The 23,475-nt window shown below is 35.9% G+C and overlaps 1 protein-coding gene across 1 annotated transcript in view; it reads right to left on the reverse strand.

The window, feature by feature from the left end:
• Positions 1-393: 393 nt before the first annotated feature.
• Positions 394-23,475, reverse strand: part of LOC124368280 (golgin subfamily A member 5-like) — a 41,010-nt gene continuing 17,928 nt past the window's right edge. The window contains exons 3-11 of the mRNA XM_046825554.1: positions 23,046-23,226; positions 22,102-22,220; positions 19,394-19,534; positions 17,540-17,637; positions 16,495-16,678; positions 2,866-3,028; positions 1,997-2,054; positions 1,748-1,916; positions 394-484 (exon numbers count right to left, since the gene is read on the reverse strand). Of these exons, the coding sequence (XP_046681510.1) occupies positions 416-484; positions 1,748-1,916; positions 1,997-2,054; positions 2,866-3,028; positions 16,495-16,678; positions 17,540-17,637; positions 19,394-19,534; positions 22,102-22,220; positions 23,046-23,226 (1,182 nt within the window). The 3' untranslated portion in view covers positions 394-415. The remainder of the gene's footprint in view (positions 485-1,747; positions 1,917-1,996; positions 2,055-2,865; positions 3,029-16,494; positions 16,679-17,539; positions 17,638-19,393; positions 19,535-22,101; positions 22,221-23,045; positions 23,227-23,475) is intronic.

Raw genomic sequence — 23,475 nt, forward strand, 5'->3', positions numbered from 1 at the left:
ATACACCATTACCACTCCATTTAGTACACCAGTCATTGGATCAAAATGCTGTTTTCCATTTGAATGGTTCTTGCATATACAAATTTCAAATATATCAAAACAAAGAGAATGTTTGAACAAAAAAGACTTGAAAATTTTCTAATAATCCCCAAATAAATTGTTATTCTATTAAAGATTTGAAGCTTTTCTAATAAGCTGATCAGGATAGCCAAAATGCAAGCAAATTAAAATTTTAATGATACGCATCCAATAATAAAATATGTTCAAAACTCAAAGCAAGGTGGTCAGTTGTTTGATATAATTCTCTGAAAAAGGCAAGAGATAGTAGAACAAGAATTTGAAATGCGTCTATTTCATTAAATACAAAATGCAAAACATAAAGTAAGTCCAATACCTTTCCTGAAGTGCAGAATTATCATTGGCTTGTTGGGACTATGCGGATGACCTTGAGCAGGCGAGTAACAAGGTTATCAACCTCTATAACCTGAAAATCAATACCAGTAGTTAATAACGATGCAAACCTGTGACGCAGATATTACCATTGGCTTGTTGGACTATGCGGATGACCTTGAGCCAGGCGAGTAATAAGGATGCAAACCTGACGCAGAATTACCATTGGCTTGTTTGGACTATGCGGGATGACCTTGAGCAGGCAAGTAATAACGATGCAAACCTGACGCAGAATTACCATTGGCTTGTTGGACTATGCGGATGACCTTGAGAAGGTGGAGTAACAAGGTTATCAACCTCTATAACCTGAAAATTGACAGTTAACAAAGATGCAAACCTGTGGATGCTGACTTACCATTGGCTTTCAAGGAATCAAATAAATTAGAAAACAAATTGAGTAGCCAGATTTGAAAATAAATATACATAAGGACTAACACCCTACCTTGTACAAACATAGCTGTTTTAGTAGTAAAGAATTTTACATCAGACAAACCACACTACACACTACAAGGAACATGGTCATTGATCAAAATCTAACATAGAGAAAATTTACTCTAATAGAACACCCAAGTGTGAAAAAATACAATACCAAACATATAAAATGAACTCTAGATCTCTTACATAAATGTGAAAGATCATCTAAACTAAACATCCTTGAATAACATTAAATATTTACAGCTACAAACAATAATGCTAACTTATACCACATGAGAAACTTAAACAAACAAATAATTTATTGTGCAATAGAATGAAATACTTTACATAAACAGTATAAAAATAGATATTGCTAGTCACTAAAAGCATTAATTATTTAGAGGTTCAACAATCAGTGTATTTTACGTAAAACAAAAATACTCTGATACTCTGAAGTTTGTGACACTCAGTCACACAAAAATCAAATAAAAAATTTACTATCTTCAAATTAAATTTTAAAGTAATGTAATTTTCATAATTCTAATTTAATATTGAAATAACAAACTAGTGAACAATAATTGGTAGCATTAGTTTTAGAATAACTGCCTGGGGCTGATTAAACAACATTTTTATCAACCCCAGACAATGTAATCTTACATATGATAATCACGCTAATCGAAATGATGGTACCTTTTATTTGTCGTAAGATTTTATTTTAATAATTTATTTTATGCTTAATTTATGTTTTACTTAGTAAACCACTTGTTAACGTTCACAGAAAACTTGTATGTTCTGTTATGTAAATAAATTACTTACAACTTTGTGGTTGAACAGAAATAATATTTGTCTTAGGAGATGAAAAAACAAGTACATAAGTACAAACCTGATCAACAAGAGTGTGGGCCGGCACGGGGGGAAGGGCCATGGGTTCCTCAGCTTCCAGCTGCTGTCTGCGAAGAATAGCGAGCGACAAGTTGTGTAGTGACTCGCTGTTCTCTAACCGACCACCACAGGCTTCACTTTCAAACTCGCTATGTTTGGACGGTGGACACCTCCAGCGATCCCAAGGACGTGATGGAATACCGCTTCTCCATGTCCTGTGGCGAAGACGATGTGGTGACGTCTCGGTGGCCGAACGCAGAAGGGCTCCGGTTCCGAAGACAACATGGGTTCAGCGTCTGATGAGGGTTCTGTGCAGTTAAATCTGTATTAGTGAATCACTTAACGTACATGTTGTAACAATTTTGAATGTAAGTATACTGACTAGTATGAGATTTTGTTACATTTATTCAGTTAACCATCACAATCAATATACCCCATTTTAAAAACACTCAAATCATTACAAATTGCAATAACTATAATACTGCCCAATAAAAATAAGGACTAACTGCAAGTGGAAAAATATACAAAAAAATTATTTTTCATTAAAGGCCATTATTAGACATGTAATTTATTAGTAAAATACCGTGAGGTTCCGATTTCTAAAAAACAAAGTAAAATATATTTAATAAATTGTTCAGAACATTTTATTCCTTTTTTTTGTCACCAGGGTTGTTTTACTATAATATATATGTTAACTTTCAAATGCTATAGTTTTCAAAGTCACTATGACATCAACAAATTACAGTAAAAATTACATTCAATTCATTTGTCTCATCATGTATAGTGACAATATATAAAGCGATGACACTTTTGACACAAAATTACTTGCACAGACTGAATGTCACAGGAACAGGTTAACCAACATAGACACAAAAGATGGCACTGCTACTATAGAAACAGTGTGCACTCCTACTTATCAGGTAGTTGCCTATTCATTACGGTCCCAATAGCATTATCATATGGTTTTTTGACTATTTGGACTACTGTAACAATGATAAGAGCAGGTGATGCTAATCAACAGAATATCCATCGATGCCAGGTGAGACACGCCGTAAAACAACAGAAGATTCATTACGCCGGTTTGAGGGTTTAAAGGACAATATCTGCTTTGGTACTTACCAGTGTTGGGGAGCCGAGATGATGTGGCTGTGCGGATAGCGTTGAGCACGGCAGACATGAAGCCAGCTGTTGCGCTCTGATGCTGATGCTCAGGACTGGTGTCGGCGCTGCTGCTGGGACTGCTACTGCTCTGGCTATATGCCTCGTTGTGGAATATCACATCCTACATCATAACAATAGTCGTGCGTTGTCAAATTAAAACATTTGGAGGGTCAATTAATTAGAGAGACTAAAATACTCTTTGAAAAAAAATATCTGCTGAGGGATGAATAACGTTTTTAAAAAACACTCCTTCGCACTACATTAATCCATCTTTTATTCCTCAACAGCTCAAATTCACCTTTGAAAACAATAAATCAGGTGAAGACTCTTGGACAAATTGGAAAATTCTTTAAATATTATTAAATGTTAATGAAAACACTACCTTTCCTAATTGTTTATTTGTGGAGTTGCCTGAAGATTAAACCTTTGGTTTCGAAAGGCCTCGTCCAAAAAATAAACAATTTGGAAAAGTAGTGTTTTCATTAATATTTAGTAATATTTTATAAATCAGGTGCTTTTGGAAATAAACCGTACAACTCTACAGTTAGAGATTTGGATATAAGTTTTCCTTGTTGTAAAAAGATTCACGCTTAAACATATTGATCTAATGTGTGAAGAGGCCCTGCACTGTCACTATCAATGATGGCAACACTCCCACTGTGATCTAGTACTAACATAGTGACAATCCACTTCAGGAATTTACGGTCCTGTTTAAAAGGCTTCAAAATGTGCAACAAGTTACAATCCCACCCATTTGAAGTACGCTGTGATCCGCTTTTAGAACATAAAAACATTCCTAGGACCAAAATGTACAGATAGATCACTAGTCCATAGATTAAAAAACAGTAATCCCTCCGATGCTTTTGTCGGGCTTAAGCTAATCATTTACATCTCCTAAATTTGTAGTTATCAACCACTTGTAGGACTAATACAACACCGATAATTTGTTATTGTTCTATATGCATTATTATGAATGCCAAACATGTGTTAATGGTTAAAACAAATTACATGGGAAATTCAATAAAATTAAAACAGTTCATGTACAAAAAATTGGGTACTCTCCTCTAATTAAAACCAATACAGATAATCCAGAGATCCGGGAAAAGACGTTTTACTGTACTTTGAAAGGCATAAAGTCGATATTAGTGTTTTTCAGTTTATCTACCAAACATAGAACGAAACTTTCCAACCAAATTTACACCATAGTTAATTTAAATATAAAACATTTTCACTGGTTTAAAGAAAATTGATTGGAAAAAGTGGAATGCAAAGTTGCTAAATGAACAGATTTGAAACTAGCGTGTTCTGAAAGCTATGATCAGTACATATTTCACCCTCCTAAGGGTAGGTGCTAATATGAATCTGAATACAATAGCTAATTTTCCCAGTGGAAAACAATTATTAAACACGATCCAGTAAGAACAGGAATAGATACTACAGTATGCAAGAGAGTAGTAAACACTGTAATATATAATTTAAGCAGAATATAGTAATCACAAGTGCACCTTCATTAATCATCACACAATAACACAAGTTTCACTTGAGAAACACAGACGCTGCACTTGACAGAAAGCAACACACTGAGCAATATTACTACTGTCACAAGCCAAGCAAACTTTATCACTACTTATTGTATGTACGGCGGTATAAGGTGAGAGACGACGGCCACACATCAAACAAGCAATATACTTACTTACATTTCATCCAACTTGTTAATGTTATTCGCAAAAGCAACATTTTGATACAAAAACAATTCATTACAATGGTTGCTTGATTACTAAATCCAAGATGTTTTCACATCTGCAGAAATTGAGACATAGAGTTTTCACAACAACCATTTTTTTGTTGCTGTGGACAAGAAGGTTAAAAATTGTACGTATTCCTATAAGGAACTTTGCGCTACTTCCGGAGTGACCGGATATTCTGAATGGGTAAGGTTGGAGGTAGGGCCTCAACCGAGATACATGAGGAAGAATTTAGGGCACTAATCTCAAAGTCATGTCGCCCCGGAAGATGGGGAAGCCAGCCTCTCCAGCCACATCAGGCAGGAGGTGGCACACCCTTATGTTGAGGAGAACCTTTGACACTTAGAAACAAACCCCACCAACTCCAACAGTCATCTCCTGCAGTAGACTAGACCTATCGAATTATCCTTGCACCCCAGAATCCGACATTTGCGGTTAAGTGACACATCAGTTTTTGCTGTGCGCAGTGACGGTTCAACTGGAAGGTATAAACCAACCAAAAATGAACTCTGCTGGGTGTTTTTTTTTTTGTTCTCTTAGGACAAGAAGCTTATAAATTGCACTTAGTCCTATAAGAACCTTTGCGCTGCTTCCAGAGTGACAGGATATTCAGGATGGGTAAGGTTAGGGAGTAGGGGCCGCCTCCTATCGAGATCCATGAGGAAGAATTAGGGCACTACATCTCAAAGTCATGTCCCCCTGGGAAAAAGGGGGAGGCCAGCTCTGAACCAGCCTCTCCAGTCAAAATAGGCAGGGGGTGGCATACTCTAGGTGAGGTTAGCAAGAACCTCTGAGGTTAGGGAACAAACCCCACCAACTCCAACAGTCATCTCCCACAGTAGACTAGACCTATCGAATTGCCCATGAACCCCAGAATCTCGACATTTGCGGTTAGTGATGTGCCACTCCTGGACATCCATAAGGTTGCCCAGATTGAAGTGGCACATCGGTTTTTGCTGTGCCCAGTGGTGGGTTCAACTGGAAGGTATAAACCAGCCAGAAGTGATCCCTGCTGGGTATACACACAGTAAACCCTTACCCGAGGGTTGCAATGAAAAATAGCGCACAATGGACCTTCTGGTAATTAAAGATGTTCTCAGTGGTCATGAAGAAGCTTTGATTGGCTTTAAGCGATATTTTTACACTAAGGGTGAATGAACTGAAAGATTATCTTGGGGAAAAGTCAAAGGCATCGGAAAGCGTACCACAATAACACTGAGCAGTTCTGGAATTTAAGAAATAGTAAAAATAAACTTGAGTTTCAGATGGCGTTTCTACACAGTTAAAACGTGGGACATTCCTTCAAGTCAGCCTGTTGTAACTCTGTAGAGGGAAGGATCAGAATGAAAGGAAACTCAACTACATTAGTATGTCTACACCCCTGTGACATAACTAACACCATGGATGAGGGGGACAGAAACACCCCACCCCAAAATCCTAACGATTTTTAAACACGTACTTATAAAAGCAATCTATCTTTTTTGAAATACGCCAGATAAATGTTGTACTCTGAATTAGGCCTATCTAATTTATTTCAATTTAGATTTATTCCATATCCCCTTGTGGTGTGCTCTTCAATCAGACACATCCCTTCCCCCCAAAATCAAGTCCTAGCTACGCCACTGGGAAAAAATATCTAGCCTAGCTGAGCCTAGTTTTTGTATGCAAAATTAAGTATCTGAAAAAAAGGAAGGAATAAGGCCTAATAAAGGGGTGGAATAATTCGGATTCTCAGTTTTCAGAATCAATTTATTTTCAGGGGTATTGAAGAATTGACTATTCTCGATTTCCTTAATATTTTTATTCTACATTAAAATCAATACTTCTGAATTTTTAAACCAAATTATAAAAACATTATATTACATTTGTCTAGTGGTTCTTAGGTGTATATAGCAAGAACTAGAAACAACTAACAACAAAGGTCAATTCTTATTAGATTCAAAGTGACACAAACTATTGCAATCGCAAGAAAGACTCACCAACACAGCACAATTCGCAAATCCACACAAACGTGTACGTCAACAAATAATTACTAATTTATTTAGCATGATTATTGAGTAAAGAGTGGATGATCAAGGCACAACCAAATGTACACTCTGCCTTGGATAATAGCTAATTGTGATCATTGATCAATTTACTGCTTTAATTCCAAATGCTATGACCAGTAATTTTGAAAGGTCATAATAAGACTGTTAATAATACTGTTATGAAGATATTGTAAAAATAACAAAAAATCAAAATTCTTATTAATACTGAAAAGTGTGAAACAATAGTTTTTGGTCTGGTACAGTTATTTGAGAATAAACCAATCCCATTAACCACAGTACAAGCCACATTAACCACATTACCTACATTGTGGCATTAACCACATTCAATTTAAGGTAGGCCTTCCCACCGGTTTTACTACAGATCATTGGGCTACATCTGCACTAAAGCTACATAACTTGAGGAGCAGGAATTGTACACTACTGTTGTACACTGTGTCCAGAATATAGCCACTAGTCTCTGTCACCTGTTCTCTTCTTGATACAAATTTCTGATTAGCCATAGGGTAAGCCATAGCTGTGTTATCAATAGTTGTAATTATTTTGGCAAAAATTCTATTGTAGATGGTAGTGGGTATTTGATCACTGGAGAAATTCCTAAGTAGTGTTTTGTAATGTCCAGACTTAAAAGAACCGTATGGGAATTTGGATGATTTTTGTATCTCATCAGCTGTTGAGGTAAAATAATGGTACTTCAGAGTATACCCCTAGAAGAGTAAACTTTAAACTTTACTTGAATGGCTTTAAAACTCTGGGATATTATATTTATTTGAAAAAATCAGTTGGTATGCCTGATATTCTAAACTGAAACCAGTGTACAGGATATTGGCTCATCACCGGTAAACCACTAAATGTGAAATTAATTAATCTGCGGCCTAATCCGATGAACACCATTGCGCTACCATTGAGACGAGAGGTTTCTAAGAATCCAATCATAGGCCTACGACGATTGTCGTAGGATCTAGGAAGGGAGGCTCTGCCCCTATCTCTAGGAAAAGGGATGCCCACACCCTGGATATTTAGCCTAAAGATGGTCTTTGACAGTCATCACTGATCTCATCGTTCAGCTATCATTATTTGGATATTTTACAGCAGTGGCCTTGTGTGGTAAATCGTTTTTGAGTAGGTCCACACATCAAATGAGTACTCATCATATAACTGGTATTACTAACACTACTTTGCCATCTTCAACATGACTTTGTAGATTCTTGGCACACCCCAACCATGCATAATAATAGACTACAGAGTATTAGTAAATTCTAAATATCTGTGTTTTTAATTAAAAATCAGTATATAGATATTTACACTGTACACTGTGCCAACTAAGATACTAGGAAACAGTAAGAATTAAGAAGACTAAGCATTATTACACAGAAGTAATTCAAGAAACAAAGTTTGTGAACAGTGGAGAAGAAGCGGAAAAGGGAAGAAAAGGATAAAGTACAGTCATGAAGTCATTTAATGTGTTGAGGACATACAATACAACATGGAGGAGTGGAAGGAAACAGGTTCTATAGAAATTACAGAATTTTTGAGTTAACAACTTTTTAAATTCATTGGATTATCTTCAGAACAGTTACATTAAGTTTAATATTAATTTTTAAAGTCAGAGAAACAATATAATCAATTTCCAACGTCCAAAAAATTATAATAACAAAGATGGTGAAAGAACTCTTATTTCATTCCTACCCTAATTACAACTTTTACACTTTCTCTTTCACCTTGCTGTAATCTTCTGGAAGTTCTTCAACTCTCTAACTACTAGTAATTTTTCAAAACGCTAGGTATGGTTTGAATAATTTTTTTAACTCTTTAAAACAGGGTGTCCAGTAATGACCAAATCTAAAATTCAAGCACATTTCAAGGTTTTCAAGGCTCAAAATTATAAAATTCAAGGCTATAGTCGCGGTTTACTTTTGGCTCTTTATCGGTAACTAAACAATTTTACAAGCCAAAATCAAGTCACGAAATAGTGTTTACTTTCCATGTAACAATAAAGATTTCTCAAATATTTAAGGCCTCTGTTTAAATTACTAATGTCCTTATACATTATTAACAACATTTTATAATTTCGTTGTTGAAAAATTTACATTAAATGAGGTTTTTTCAGAACCTATAACTTATAATTGAACTTCCTTGTGTTCAAAAAACTTTGAACTGTAATCGTACCTATAAAATATGTTAATTTAATTATTTAAACAATACTATGCTTAATGTGGCATTTAATTTAGTTTAAAATGAATTTCAGTGTAATGTTTACTATTACAAAAAATAGTAAAAAAACGTTGTAGGCCTATACAAAATTATGATAAAGTACCCAAAGCCTAATTTAATGTTTATATTGTAACAGTTTGTTACAAATACATTTTAATATCCAAATAGGTAAATGATTTCGATTTTTTTTATTTGAAATCTGAAAACAAACCCTCAAAAAACACAGGATAGTAAAGAAACAGTTTTACTTTTAAGTTAAAGAAGTTTTACTTACACTTTCAACATCAAACCCAATACTATTCTAAACCAGTTGAGGGTTAGGTTAGTTTTAGGTGAATTAAGTTTCATAAAAAGAAAATAACTGTTAAAATAAATAAAAATATATTAATATTCATTTTGTAAAAAAGGATTAAACTCAAAAAGTCCAAAACATGGGTTATTAAAATGTTGAACCCTTTTTTACAATTTATTTTGTGTTAAAAAATAAATTTGTCACAGAAAAAGTGTTACTCTCTTTAGAAAACATGTGTGAAATTATAAAACTTTTTTAACAATTGAATTACTAACGATGTATTGCACCTTTACTCATTGCACAAATTAATTTAAACAAATAAGGCTATTGACAATAAGTTAAATGAAAACAAACCATTAATAGTATAGCAAGGGTAAATAAACACCTAGATTACTAAAAAAGTGTTGTATATTAATTATATATCTCAAATAAATTTAAAATAAATCCTATAGGCATCCAATTGTACACCATAATTGATCACATGATCACGTTTTTTTTTTCGATTACCTTAAATTGAAACATTTAATATTCATCACTATGTTTCAAAGAATTGGTAACCTCTTCAACATGCGAATATTATAAATACAATATATAGTCGCGTGTAGGTTATTTAGCCACTCTTCAAATTACTTTAAACATCAAGCATATATAAATGCCATCTCTCGTCAAACCTACTACAACGCCATTTTTTGCGACTGCAACGAGAGCGAGTTACTTTCCAAATTTCCTTTGTATCCTGTCAATTTCACATCGATGTGAACATAATGAAACTGTTGCTTCAATATCTTCATTTGTGTTGAGCACGGCGTCCACTGCGACCGGCCCGGTCCAGCCCAGCCCGGACTTTTATACTCTGTCAAAATGCATACGATCAAATGAAAAACCCGCCACTGCGACCGGTCCGGGCCTGGGCTGGACCGGGCCGCGGTCGCAGTTGGTGGGTGTCCATTTGATTGCGTGTATTTCGACTTCACAAAAAGGCCCGAGCCGGGTTCACTCCAGCCTAGGCACCGCCCACTGCGGCCGGCCCGGCCTATCCAGCCTCGGTTGGCTCTTCGGGTGCCGTGTGGGCCGAGTCTTTCCGGGCTGTGCCGGGCCGGTCGCAGTTTGGTGGGTGTCCATTTGATTGCGTGTATTTCGACTTCACAAAAAGGCCGGGCCGGGTTCACTCCAGCCTAGCACCGCCCACTGCGGGCCGGCCCGGCCTTTTTGTGATGTCGAAGTACACGCAATCAAATGGACACCCACCAACTGCGACTGGCCCGGCCTATCCAGCCTCGGTTGGCTCTTCGGGTGCCGTGTGGGCCGAGTCTTTCCGGGCTGTGCCGGGCCGGCCGCAATGGGCGGGTGTCCATTTGATTGCGTGTATTTCGACTTCACAAAAAGGCCGGGCCGGGTTCACTCCAGCCTAGCACCGCCCACTGCGGGCCGGCCCGGCCTTTTTGTGATGTCGAAGTACACGCAATCAAATGGACACCCACCAACTGCGACTGGCCCGGCCTATCCAGCCTCGGTTGGCTCTTCGGGTGCCGTGTGGGCCGAGTCTTTCCGGGCTGTGCCGGGGCCGGCCGCAATGGGCGGGTGTCCATTTGATTGCGTGTATTTCGACTTCACAAAAAGGCCGGCCGGGCCGCCCGCAGTGTGCGGGTGTCCATTTGATTGGCGTGTATTCCGACTTCACATAATAAAAGGCCGGGCCGGGCCGCCCGCAGTTGGGCGGGTGTCCCATTTGATTGCGTGTATTTCGAGTTCACAAAAAGGTCGGGCCGGGCCGCCTGCAGTTGGGCGGGGTGTCCATTTGATTGCGTGTATTTCGACTTCACAAAAAGGCCGGGCCGGGTTCACTCCAGCCTAGCCACCGCCCACTGCGGCCGGCCCGGCCTATCCAGCCTCGGTTGGCTCTTCGGGTTGCCGTGTGGGCCGAGTCTTTCCGGGCTGTGCCGGGCCGGTCGCAGTTGGTGGGTGTCCATTTGATTGCGTGTATTTCGGCTTCCCAAAAAGGCCGGGCCGGGTTCACTCCAGCCTAGCACCGCCCACTGCGGCCGGCCCGGCCTTTTTGTGATGTCGAAATACACGCAATCAAATGGACACCCACCAACTGCGACTGGCCCGGCCTATTCAGCCTCGGTTGGCTCTTCGGGTGCCGTGTGGGCCGAGTCTTTCCGGGCTGTGCCGGGGCCAGCCGCAGTGGGCGGGTGTCCATTGATTGCGTGTATTTCGACTTCACAAAAAGGCCGGGCCGGGGCCGCCCGCAGTGTGCGGGTGTCCATTTGATTGCGTGTATTCCGACTTCTCAAAATGGCCGGGCCGGGGCCGCCCGCAGTTGGGCGGGGTGTCCATTTGATTGCGTGTATTTCGACTTCACAAAAAGGTCGGGGCCGGGCCGCCCGCAGTTGGGCGGGTGTCCATTTGATTGCGTGTATTTCGACTTCACAAAAAAGGTCGGGCCGGGCCGCCCGCAGTGTGCGGGTGTCCATTTCATTGCGTGTATTTAGACTTCACAAAAAGGCCGGGCCGCCCGCAGTGGGCTGGTGTCCATTTGATTGCGTGTATTTTGACAAAAAAGGCCGGGACGGTCACAGTGGGCGTCTTGCATTAGAAACGGCAGCGGTATAAAAAAAAAATCAAAAACTCCCGATTTTCTACAAAATTCAAGCATAATTCCCGCCCTTTTCAAGGCAGGTAAAAATTCAAGCATAATTCCCGCTCTTCCCGATTTTCAAGGCTGCTGGACACCCTGTTTAAAGTTTTTATTATGGTTATAATGTAATAATAAATGCCTTAAAAAGCATAATATAAAAAGCATATGTCCATACCATACGAATTGTGGTAAAAGCGACAAACAAGAATATCCGTATTGTCTAATTTTGCTTAATTGTGTACATTATAATCCGCGAAAATGCTGTAAATGTGTAGGAATACATAAATGTATTGATTTATGATCATTGGTAGGCAAATTGGATTGTGTCACGTGAAAAATCTATCAAAAACCAGTGGTATTCTCTCATCAAAGTTTCATCTTACAATGCAAGGCGCATAATGTGGGTATAACCATATGGTGCGTCCACATATAAGGAGCGTCTACGTGTAAACCCGGTAGAGCTTTCTTAAGAAAATTTGTTTGTTATTTCTTTCTCCAAGATATACATAATATATTTAGCTTCAGCAAAAACAGAACTTTTTAAAATCTCTAACACAAATTGAATTGAGACCAAATTCTTCAGAGCTATCAAAAAATGCAAAATAAGTGTTTTTAATCTGGTATACTTAAATAAGAATATATTGACTGATCCCGTCAACTTCCACCCAAGCCAACCAAATTATGTTAAGGTGGGACAAATGACTCTCATAAATATATACCACACCGAAAAAATGTCTAACATCAGGTGCGGGAATCAAACTCGCAACTCCTAGACTAACTCCTGTGTTTAAGAGTCACACTTTAGACCACAGCCATCCTGACTCAACGACTTGGGTATGCAGACAGCTCACTTACAATTTCACACTAGCAGCACTCACTCACTCACTTATAAGCTTTGGTAGCGCTCTAATATGTCGCGATCACAACTCATAGCACGGTTAATATTCACATTACAATAGACCTTTCAGTATTTTAAGTTATCATGTCTGTACTCCCAAGCACATCTCATTATATACTACATTTCCTTTGCAAAACTACTTTAAAAGCCAACTGAAAGGACAGTGTTGCAGAAGAAGAGATACCAGCAGAACCTCAGATGGAGAGTCGACAGATGACAGCGACAAAACTTACAGCAAGAGAGACAATTACAACAGAAGCAACATGTTGACAGGCAAACTTAAGAGGACAAACTTACCCAAAACATCCCTTCACAGCAGAAAAAAAAAACAGAAAAACTCAGGACAATAGAGAAAATAAAACTAGATAACTAAAAACTGATTGCATTTAGCTAATTTAATTTCTTGAGGATGTGTGTGGTGTTATAACATATATTTTTGTAAACAAATTAATAAATGGTATTCTACAGTCAACACTTGATCATACAAGGCTATATGTATGGTACAAATAAGATACCAAGTATTACTAAAATTTGTTTCTGAAAGATAACTCACTAGAATAGGCAGGTAAGTGACCCTCCCTAGATGGGAAAGTTTAACCCTGGAACTGGTAATAAATTTTTTTCTCAAACGGCAGGCCATTTCTGAGTGTTTAGTACCTGTACTTTAAAAAGTTTGTAAAAGATACATTTTTATTATAAACCTTATATATGTAATACATTATTTTTTTCAGGAAAATGTGGAGATAATTATAGTATAGGTTCAATTTTGGGGCCTACTTTATTTATTATTTATGTAAATGACCTGCCCTCTAATCTTAATGACAGCAGTGTAAGCACCTACATGTTTGCTGATGACCTGGGCCTCAAAGTCTGTACAGAATCAGTTGATGATTGTAGGGAGATGCTTAGAATTAAAACTTCAATTGTAAACGACTGGTGTGCAGCCAACAAATTATGTCTAAATGAAAATAAAATCCAGGATTTACAACTCACCTTGTCTTGTAGGTCAAGTGATAATGATGACTTGAGTCTTAAGTTTTTAGGTGTCTATTTGCAGTCAAACCTAAAGTGGCAAACTCACATTGATTATGTGGCTGCTCAGACTGCAAGGGGCATCTTTTTGATTAGGGCTCTAAATGGAGTAATTTCTATTGATCACATGCTGTGTGTATATTATGCATATATAAATAGTTTTTTGACCTATGGAGTTGCTTTGTGGGGCCATTCTCATTTAGCAAATAAGCTGTTTGTACTTCAGAAGAAGGCAATTAGGATAATTGGCAATGTACATAGTAGAGAACATTGTAAACCTCTTTTTGTAAATTTTAATATTTTGACCCTGCCGTTCCATCTATGTTTTAAATGTATTGTTGTATGTTAAAGATAATTTATTTAGACTTTAGCAACCAAAGAGATGTACATAATCATTTTACACGCAATAGAAATAACTTAATAACTCCTAGATGTAACTATACTAGTACTCAATGCAGCTTTCTATACCAGGGTATCAAGCTTTTCAATGCTCTACCCATGCAAGTAAAGATCATGAGCAGGACTAATTTCAAAAATACCATAAAATGTTGGTTGTTAAAATCTGCTATTTACAGTGTCGATGAGTTTTTTTCTTGTAGTGCAAAATCTCACAAGCTAGTTTAATGTATCATATTGACGTTGTTATATACATTCTTTGTATCCTGACAATAAATGCTTTGATTTGATTTGATTTGATTTGATTTGATATAAAAACATTATGCCATAAACCATAAAAATTGACTACAATAAAAAGAATTTCTTTGTTTACAGGGTGGGATTACACCTAGTAGAATGTGATAATATAATAAATATTATAATCTTAGATAACCAATTTATTCTTCATTTTATATAATTTCAGATAATTATGATGGTATCCAGGTTTTATTGATCAAAAATAAATTTATATTGTACAATGCACAAATAGTACACTAAAATTTGTTACTATGAGTAAAATTATTTACAAAAAAATAAAATTATTAAACTAAATATTTCTAAAATATACAAACATTTAGAGAATCATATACACTACAAAACAATAAATGATTTAATAACCACTTTAAAAATTTTTTTTTATTTTGAAAAGTGGTGGCACATACCTAGATTTGTTACTATGGGTATGATAATTTTCAAAAATTAGAAAAAAAAAGTTTTTTTACACTAAATGTTTCAAAAATATACCAAAGTTTAGCCTTAAGAGGATATTTTCAAGCAAATTTTATGACATCACTGTTGCCAAAACAGCAAAAAATTCAGCATTGAAATAAGCAATTCTTTCTGTTTGAAATGGTGTATATACAGTGGTTGTGGTAGTGTTGATTTATGAACTAAACGAATTGTCAAAACACGTGCGTGTCAGACCGACATTATAGTGTCAATTTCCAGTTCTAGGATTAAAAGTTTTGATTTTGGCCAAATCTTTATAGTTGCTAGGCTACATATTACATGTCACCATGTATAGTGAGATTTTTTTTGCATTTTTTTTATTTGTAACTTTCAATCATGATGTGTCCGTATCTATTTAAACTTAGTTTCACATTCTATTGTTTATTTTTCTTCAATAAAGCACCACATCACCTTGGAATTTAAAAAAATGCAGAATATTTGTTCTGGTTATAATCACTGAGACTTAAACAAAGATTTTGTTTTGCTAAAGTTTAATTTATTTTCTGTTTCTTGGAAGGAAAAATGATAAATATGCAGATATTTTTTGAAGAACTCTATTGGTACGGTACTGTCAGCTGCACCCTTCACGTAGATATATACATCCGCATGACAGACACGCATCGTCAGACGAAATGACAATAAGAGAATAAGCAGTGGTTATTGATTTAGTTTTGGCACAACGCACATTCTAGCTTGCTTCCCGACAGCCATAAATCAATACATGTATGTATTCCTACACATTCTTGGCACACTCGTGTCTTGTGATGTACACATGAAACTAAAATATGACAATAGGGAGATATCTGTACACCGCACATTAAGTATTAATGTTTAGTTTTTATGACTTTTAATGACTCATTACAGGAGAAGGCATAAGAAAAACTGGTTTGATATTTCCAAACATTTTTAACGATTCAGTAGGCGATACAAAATGATAAACAAGAATCTCCTAATTTCTGTTTTTAACCTCAAAATTTTCAAAGTTCACTTCAAGTAAGGTGAGTATTCGAGTGCATAGCGATCTATGAAGATAACCAATGTGACCAAGGTTGACTGTGTATACAGGATCATGCTACCTACCAGCACCATCAACAACACAGTAATTTATATACAAAAGTGGTGATAATTTACAACAGTTTGGTTGGCTTGTGATTTTAATATCGTTCTAACAAATTGGGGAACTAACAAATATAATTCTCATATATTGAAGGATCTGGATTTGACAATTCATAGAATTTAATAGTTCTAGTTATATTAGGCTAGATAAATGTTATACAGCATTTCCTTACTTTATTAAGCACAGAATAAATAGTATGTTGCTATAAAATTATTTATATTGTTCATCCTTTATAGGCTATCGGTGAGAATCAGTAATTCATTATAATTTTAAGGATACAATAAAATATTTGATTAGGAATTTTCTCCACCGCAAAGTGAGTCAAAGAATCGCCATAGAGATGGACATGGTGGTGGTAAACATTTTTAGAGGACTTTTCTTTTGCATCAAAGGATTTTTAAATAGTATGTAATTTTTTAGTTACCCAACTGTGTCATACCTCAAGGTCATGTTCCGAGATGTTGTAAGTAGAGACCAGCGCCTCCACCAGGTTGTCAAGCCGAGTGCCTAGCCTGGACAGAGCAACCGAGGCTCCAGACACAGCTGCTCCTTGCTGTAGTAGTGACTCTCGGCTCCGCAGCTCCATCCCTGCCAGCCGTGCCTCCAGCGACAGCTGCTCTTGTCTGAGGACAGAGAATCATCAAGGAACTGATTACCACAATTACTCCAACCACATAAGATACTACTGTCTCTTCTTCATATATGTATATATACATATATTCACTAAGGTTCTAAACGCTGAAATATTAAACATAGACGAAGCAATCCTAAAATCCTGTTTGATAATGGTAAAAAACCGAAATATTAAAGGAATATTTTAACAACAAAAACGTTTAAACATTATTTAATCTTAATTTTCAAACCAAAAAATGCTATTTTTTGTGAAATTTTTAAAAGTTAATCAAAATAAATAAGAAAAAGTTACAAAAATATGGATGTTTTTCACTATCCGTCTAATAGTTAACGCCTTGTAAGAATTTTAATTATTTTATTGAATTCTTTGATGTGAAGGCCAACAGTAAATAAAAATAAACAAAATCAGTGATTATTACTTTTGAGTGAAGTTTTAAAGGATAATAATTGTTTTTTATTTCATTAAATCATATTTTCTGTAACGGTTTTATTTGGTATTTCAGCATCAATTTATCCTACGTTTTTAACATTATAAACTATTGGATTCAGAGCCATACCTCCAAATCATCCCACATGGGGTAAACTGGAAGTCATTTTTATTTATATTTTTTGTATTTGTAGAACTGTTTAATATTTTTTTACACTATCTGAGCACTGTTTAGTAATGAACTCTTCTATTGTAGACATTTTTATAATGAGGAAAATGGCAAAAGTATTAGCATTATAAAAAAAAAAAAACTAAATTCACAACCGATTTACCTCATTCTATCCTACTTTAATTTACTAAAAAACGCAATGTTCTTGGTGCAGATTACATCCGTACCGCGAGATATCGCTGCTGTAGAGCTTACCTCCTCTGCTCGCTGATGCGGACCAGGTGGGAGCACTCCTCCTGCTGCCTCTGTAACTCCGCCTCCTTGGCTGCCACGTTCAGTCTCGCTTCAGCCAACTATCAACATGAGTGTGACATTTACACTTTATATTTCACAGCTGTTCGAAAATTACAAAATAACTTTTTCAACCCTTCCCAATACGATTTTGTTCTTGTGTTTATTACATTGCTCATCAAAAAACCTACCTATGTGATCAAATAGTTCTTTCTGAAAATCGCAATAAAAATTACAGGATGCAGGATAAATTAGAAATACATCATCTGCTATCAAGAAAATGTTAATGTCTGATAAATTAGTTCTGATGTTAGGAACAAGAGAGTAAAAGCAACGTTTGAAGTAATTTACTAAGAACACGTCATTTACATCTGGTTATTCTTTAGCTTAAGCTGTACAAAGTTTATCATTTTTCTCGGATATGACTGAATGTCATTATCACCAAATCATGAGGTTACAAATTCAGTTTATTTATGTATTCCACCTACACAGTGTTATTGTAGAAGTACTTTTTATACTTAGAATTGCAAGATACTTATAGTGATGAAGAAAACTATAGTTACTAAAAAATTTAAAACTATTGTATAATAGAACACCAATTACTGATATATATTTGATGCCAGAGTAAATTTTAACCCTTTGAGTGCCAAGTATTTTTTGAGTGGGTATACTGAAAAGTGCCAGCTATTTTTCTAGTGGGTGTAGCTAAAAGTGCCAGCCCTTTTTCAGGCATTTTGCAAGGTTTTAGTAAAAAATTCACAGTTTGATTATTTAATAAGCTATCAACATGATTCTTTTTATATTTTTCTCTGAAAAATCTGTTTAATTAACATAAAATAACAAAGTTACCATAACACTAAATTTAGGAATACCAAAAATGGACTTACCTAAAAACAATTCAAAAATATTTTTTAATTTCATTTTTCAACCAAATTACTATGACCAAAAAAAATTCATATCCTTTTCTTAGTCCAAATCACTGGAAAGTGTATGCAATTGTCTGTAAATCTTGAAAAATTTATATTATTATCTTCAATAATGAGTAAGTTATACAACTTTTAAGAAACTATTGTCACATTGTTTCTGGTAGCTATGGCAACCAAAAATGTTTATATGTGAGTTTCATAATTTAAAGTTTGATCGGAAGTGTACTATAACAATTTATTTTGAAAAGAACGATTCTTCACAAACATATCAATATAATATTATTTAAAAATATTAAAGGTTACAATTTTTAGTAACTTTTTCCCGAACGTCCGGTAAAATTGGACGTCGGCACTTTCCGGCCAACTTTTGTCGTTCCGGTAAAATCGGACGTTAGCACTTTTCGGCCAAACTTTTTGTCATCCGGTAAAATCAGACGTTGGCACTCAAAGGGTTTAAAATTATAAACACAGTACAGCTTTGGTTACAATGGCCTAAACCCTTTTTCTGCACGAGATGTTGAACAGGTACTGGAAGGAAGTCATTAAAACTAATGAAAATGGTGTATCATTCTCATTAATTTTATTACTATACCCTTTTGGAGGCTATATTACTAATACAAAATTACTGAGTTTTAGTTTTTATAAAAAATGTTTACGGAAAGACGGGGACTTTAATTTCAAATAGTCCCTAAATTACTTCCTCTGTTTCTTCTTTCTCAGACTAATTTATATCTGCCAGCTGATTCCGACCACGTGTTGATTTGCGTCAAATCAGAGAACGTTATTGAATTCAATAATATGTTCAATGATTCTATTGATTCCAATTTTCGCAAGCCTGACATCTCAATATGATTGAACTGACAGATAAATCTACATCACTGCAGGTTCTCACCTCATTCTCCAGGTCCCGCAAGGTATCAGCCAGGGCCGCCTTCTCTGCCTGCAGGAACTCCTGCAGTTCTGCTGACTCGGCCTCCATCTCCTCCTGCTGCTTCAGCATCATTTTCTGCGCTGAGTAGCTTTTCTCCAACTCCTGCAGACAGTCGCTTAAAATCACAACTTCACACTTAAACAACTAACAACTTATCTATGTCTATGGCTCGCGATCACAGGCAAAGCACTATTAATTGTCAATTGAGAAGATGATGGCAGTCTTTCTTAGCCTTTCATTACATTCAAACTACACTGTAGTATAATACAACAGTATAAAAATGATTAAGGATTAAATTAGGTTGATTTTCAGCTAATTATTGCTTTAGAAAGTTGTGTGTGAACTTAATTCAGCCTCTTTCTTTGTTTGTCTATACATCTGAATTTACCGAACACCACAACATTTCTATTCCAATGAACTGCCAGACATGACGGACGTGGAATGGGTACAACATCACCAATTCAGCATTAGCATTACAAAATGAGATCCAATTCTACCATTCACAGAAACTAATCAGATCTTTTGAGTAGCAACACATTGACCACCCACATTACAGTTTAGACTTGGTGCCGAGTGATGTTCAGCTGTACTAAAGACGTTTCTCGTTGACAAACTCTTACACCACAGATGATGGACATCAAATTGGCGTTACAGACTAGCTGTCTGTCCTCACAGGCCAGCAAAAGGGCATACTTTCAGGACTTTCATGATTTCAACATACAATAGCTTGTACAATGCTATGACAAAAGTTTGAATAAAAATGAAAACTATGTAGGAATATAAAAAAGATGTGAGGATTTTAAAAAGTTTCTTTCGAAAAAGACTGATGGAATTATTTATAAGAAATCAGACCTTACTTTATCAATAATTCACAACAAAATCAAGTACTGTACTGGTACATGGAGTGATCGACTTATAAATCATCAATATGATGACAAAATCAAACTTGACATTTGATGCAGTTCAGGAAAGTGACATTTAATAACAAATAAATAAAACTTTACAGAATTAATGTACTAAGAGATTAAGTTAAGCTGATATTTCTTATACGTTGAAAAAAATTAAAATCTGACTATACATACACAAAGACACAGATGACATGGTTTGGAAATTTGCAAAAATTTAAACTGTTTTAAAAATTGTATCTGACCACCCATGTGATTGGTGATATCAATACATCGCAATAAATTTAAAACTTTTTGAAGTCTAAAACAATAGTCTAGCATGCACAACGTTTTGAAAATGTTATGAAAACTGATTCACAGGAAGCCTGACAGGCGGAGGATACATTCCTCCTATACTCCTCATGAGCTCCATACAGTATAAAAGTAGATTTTTATTACTTCAGGGGCAATTTAACCATAAACTAAAAACCTTTATTGTAGGACAGTTAGTGAAACAATAAATTTTAATCTAGATTCTACAAATTATATATATATATATATTTGACACTCTGTGTGATTCATATGAGCAACATGTGCAAAAAAACTAAAATTATTTATATGGCTTTCAAAATAAAAATATAAGTTCAAAAGTAAATAAAAGTTCAAAAAATAAATAAAATGTTCATAAATATCCAAAGTAACACTTTTTGATCATGCCATTAAAATTCACATTTATATTGACTACCTTAAAATTACCACAACTATCACAAAGTATTGATAAAAATTCCAATGAGAAACAGGGGCATTACTACTCTACAGAAGCTATTTTGAAACGCAGCAAAAGAGTATCGCTCAATGCGGATCCAAAGTCCAAACTAAATTAGCGTTGCATTTTCAAATGTCAAGACGGAGAGGGTAGGAATGTGCGAAATGTCAGTCATCTTGGCATCCATCCATTAGCAGTGTTAACGGCTGCTGCAGAATGTGCAAGATAATCGATGTCAGTCACAGCCTATTGTACTTCAGACAATGATGGACTGCTTGAATAATTAGGAACTTCAATGTGTCCATTGTGAGACAGTCTTAAAACAGACGTAGGTTGAACTGACGCAGTAACTAAACCACTCAATCACGCTTTCAAAATAGATATGATGAAAGTGTATCAATAAGCTATGAATTTTTACAATATTGGAAACATGTAATGTAATGAAAACCCATTTTGCTTTAACATTATACAGGAATTTTTGAAAGTCTATTAAAATCTTAATGGTTGTAAATTTTCTCTACGCTTTACAACTTTAAAAAATATGTAAATACTTTTTCACTTTACAAATTTAATGGATGTTTTTATGTAAATCAACATATTTACATTCTTTCACAATAAAAATATTTTCTGATTAAACAATATTGTTTCCGTCTTAGTTGGAAATCATTTCTAACATCAAATTAAGCACTAGTCACTTTAAAATTCTTGACATTTTCTTGTGGCTGGAAAGGCTTATATGATAGGTACAGTCAGCACCAGTTACTTTAACATTGACCAGGAGTCTATAAACGAACACATTCAGCTAGACATGAAGATAATACATTGGTTCAAACATTAAGTTTTGAATCTCGTCACAAAGTACATAAACATATTTACAAATTATATATTGATTTCTTTGAATAAATTTTGAGTATAAGAGTGATAAAACTCACCACTATTGGAAGTATTCTACAATAGAAATCATGCATATTAAGACAAGTAAGGAATCATAATTTTCTGTCAGAACTAGTAATACCAACCCTCTGCAGAGTGTGGCAGATGCTGTGTAGCTTGCCAATCTCTTCCTGTTGCTGAGAGATGAGAGAGTTGGTACTCAGCACTTGCTGCTCCAGCTGGCCCACCACATCATCGGGGTCATCTGCACAACAGAACAAATCTTCTGATACAGTCACCGGCAAAACTAATCATTACTGGGTAGTAAATACAAGGTAATTTTGAGATGACGGTCTAGATCTTGTGCTGTCTTGGATACAACATAACGAATAACTCCAATTTTTGTAAATGGAAATTTAATTGGCAAAATAAACTTGGTAGGAAAATGAAATTTTGTTTCTTGGCAATATTTTATTTCTATAATCCTCTTTAGTTTTAAACACTGGAGCTATTACAGTCACTCAAATTTGTATAATTCCCTCAGGGATTTAACAATCAGTCTTACCAAAGTTGAAAACAGATATGTTAGAGACTAACTTAATACCTTCATTACATTGAGTGAGACCGGACAGACGCATTCAGCCTGTTCGCCTAAATACCATATATTGTCATACTGCTCACACTCAACTCTAGATTTTTTTAAAATTCAATTTAGTAGAAAATTCACCTGTTCTATATAACATTTTGGAGGTTAAATCTGTCATAGATTTCTCTATAGTAAGCCTAATATAAATTTTTGATGGTCATGCATATACATATTTGTCTTCTGCATAAGTTACTGCAAGGTACCATAATTAAATATAATTACTACTTCAGAACTCACTATCCAAAATATTTCTTTTAATGGCACGTTTTATAGTAAAAGTTTTGATATAACTATCCTTGACAGCTGTTCTGACGCTGCAAGAGTTAAATAATTTATCAAATGTTTACAAAAATTTCACTGGAAAATTGGAGTTTCTTGTTATTTTTCAAAAGAAAATATGAGAACAAATATTATATGCTGAGTACAGAAAATGACTAATCTTACGTTTCCCAATGATAAGAGTCTTAAGCCTGATGGTCTCTGCGTCTCTAGTCAGCTGCTGAGTTCTCATTTGATCACAAGTCTTGCTGATCTCTTCTCGCTCCTCCGCCAGCCTTGACAACTGCAGTTTGCACTCCTTCAGCTGGGTCTCCAGCTGCTCTATCCTCCTCATACCTCTCTCCACCTGCAATACACATACGACCATCACCACCAACTGGTTACAAGTCTGCCTGTCACCCTCCTCCACCAGCTGCTCTATCCTTTTCAAACCTGTCTCCACCTGACACAGGATCACAAGTTTTCTCTCTAGCCCAACAACTGCGATCAGGGTCCCTTATGGAAAAATTATGGAGAGCTGCTAGGCCCACAGTCACCACGTTTGTGAAAGGAACTCTTGTCATTGAAAAAGAACTCTTTTCAAAATATAAAATTC

This window comes from Homalodisca vitripennis, chromosome 8 (genome assembly GCF_021130785.1).
Source record: "Homalodisca vitripennis isolate AUS2020 chromosome 8, UT_GWSS_2.1, whole genome shotgun sequence".
Classification (NCBI taxonomy): domain Eukaryota; kingdom Metazoa; phylum Arthropoda; class Insecta; order Hemiptera; family Cicadellidae; genus Homalodisca; species Homalodisca vitripennis.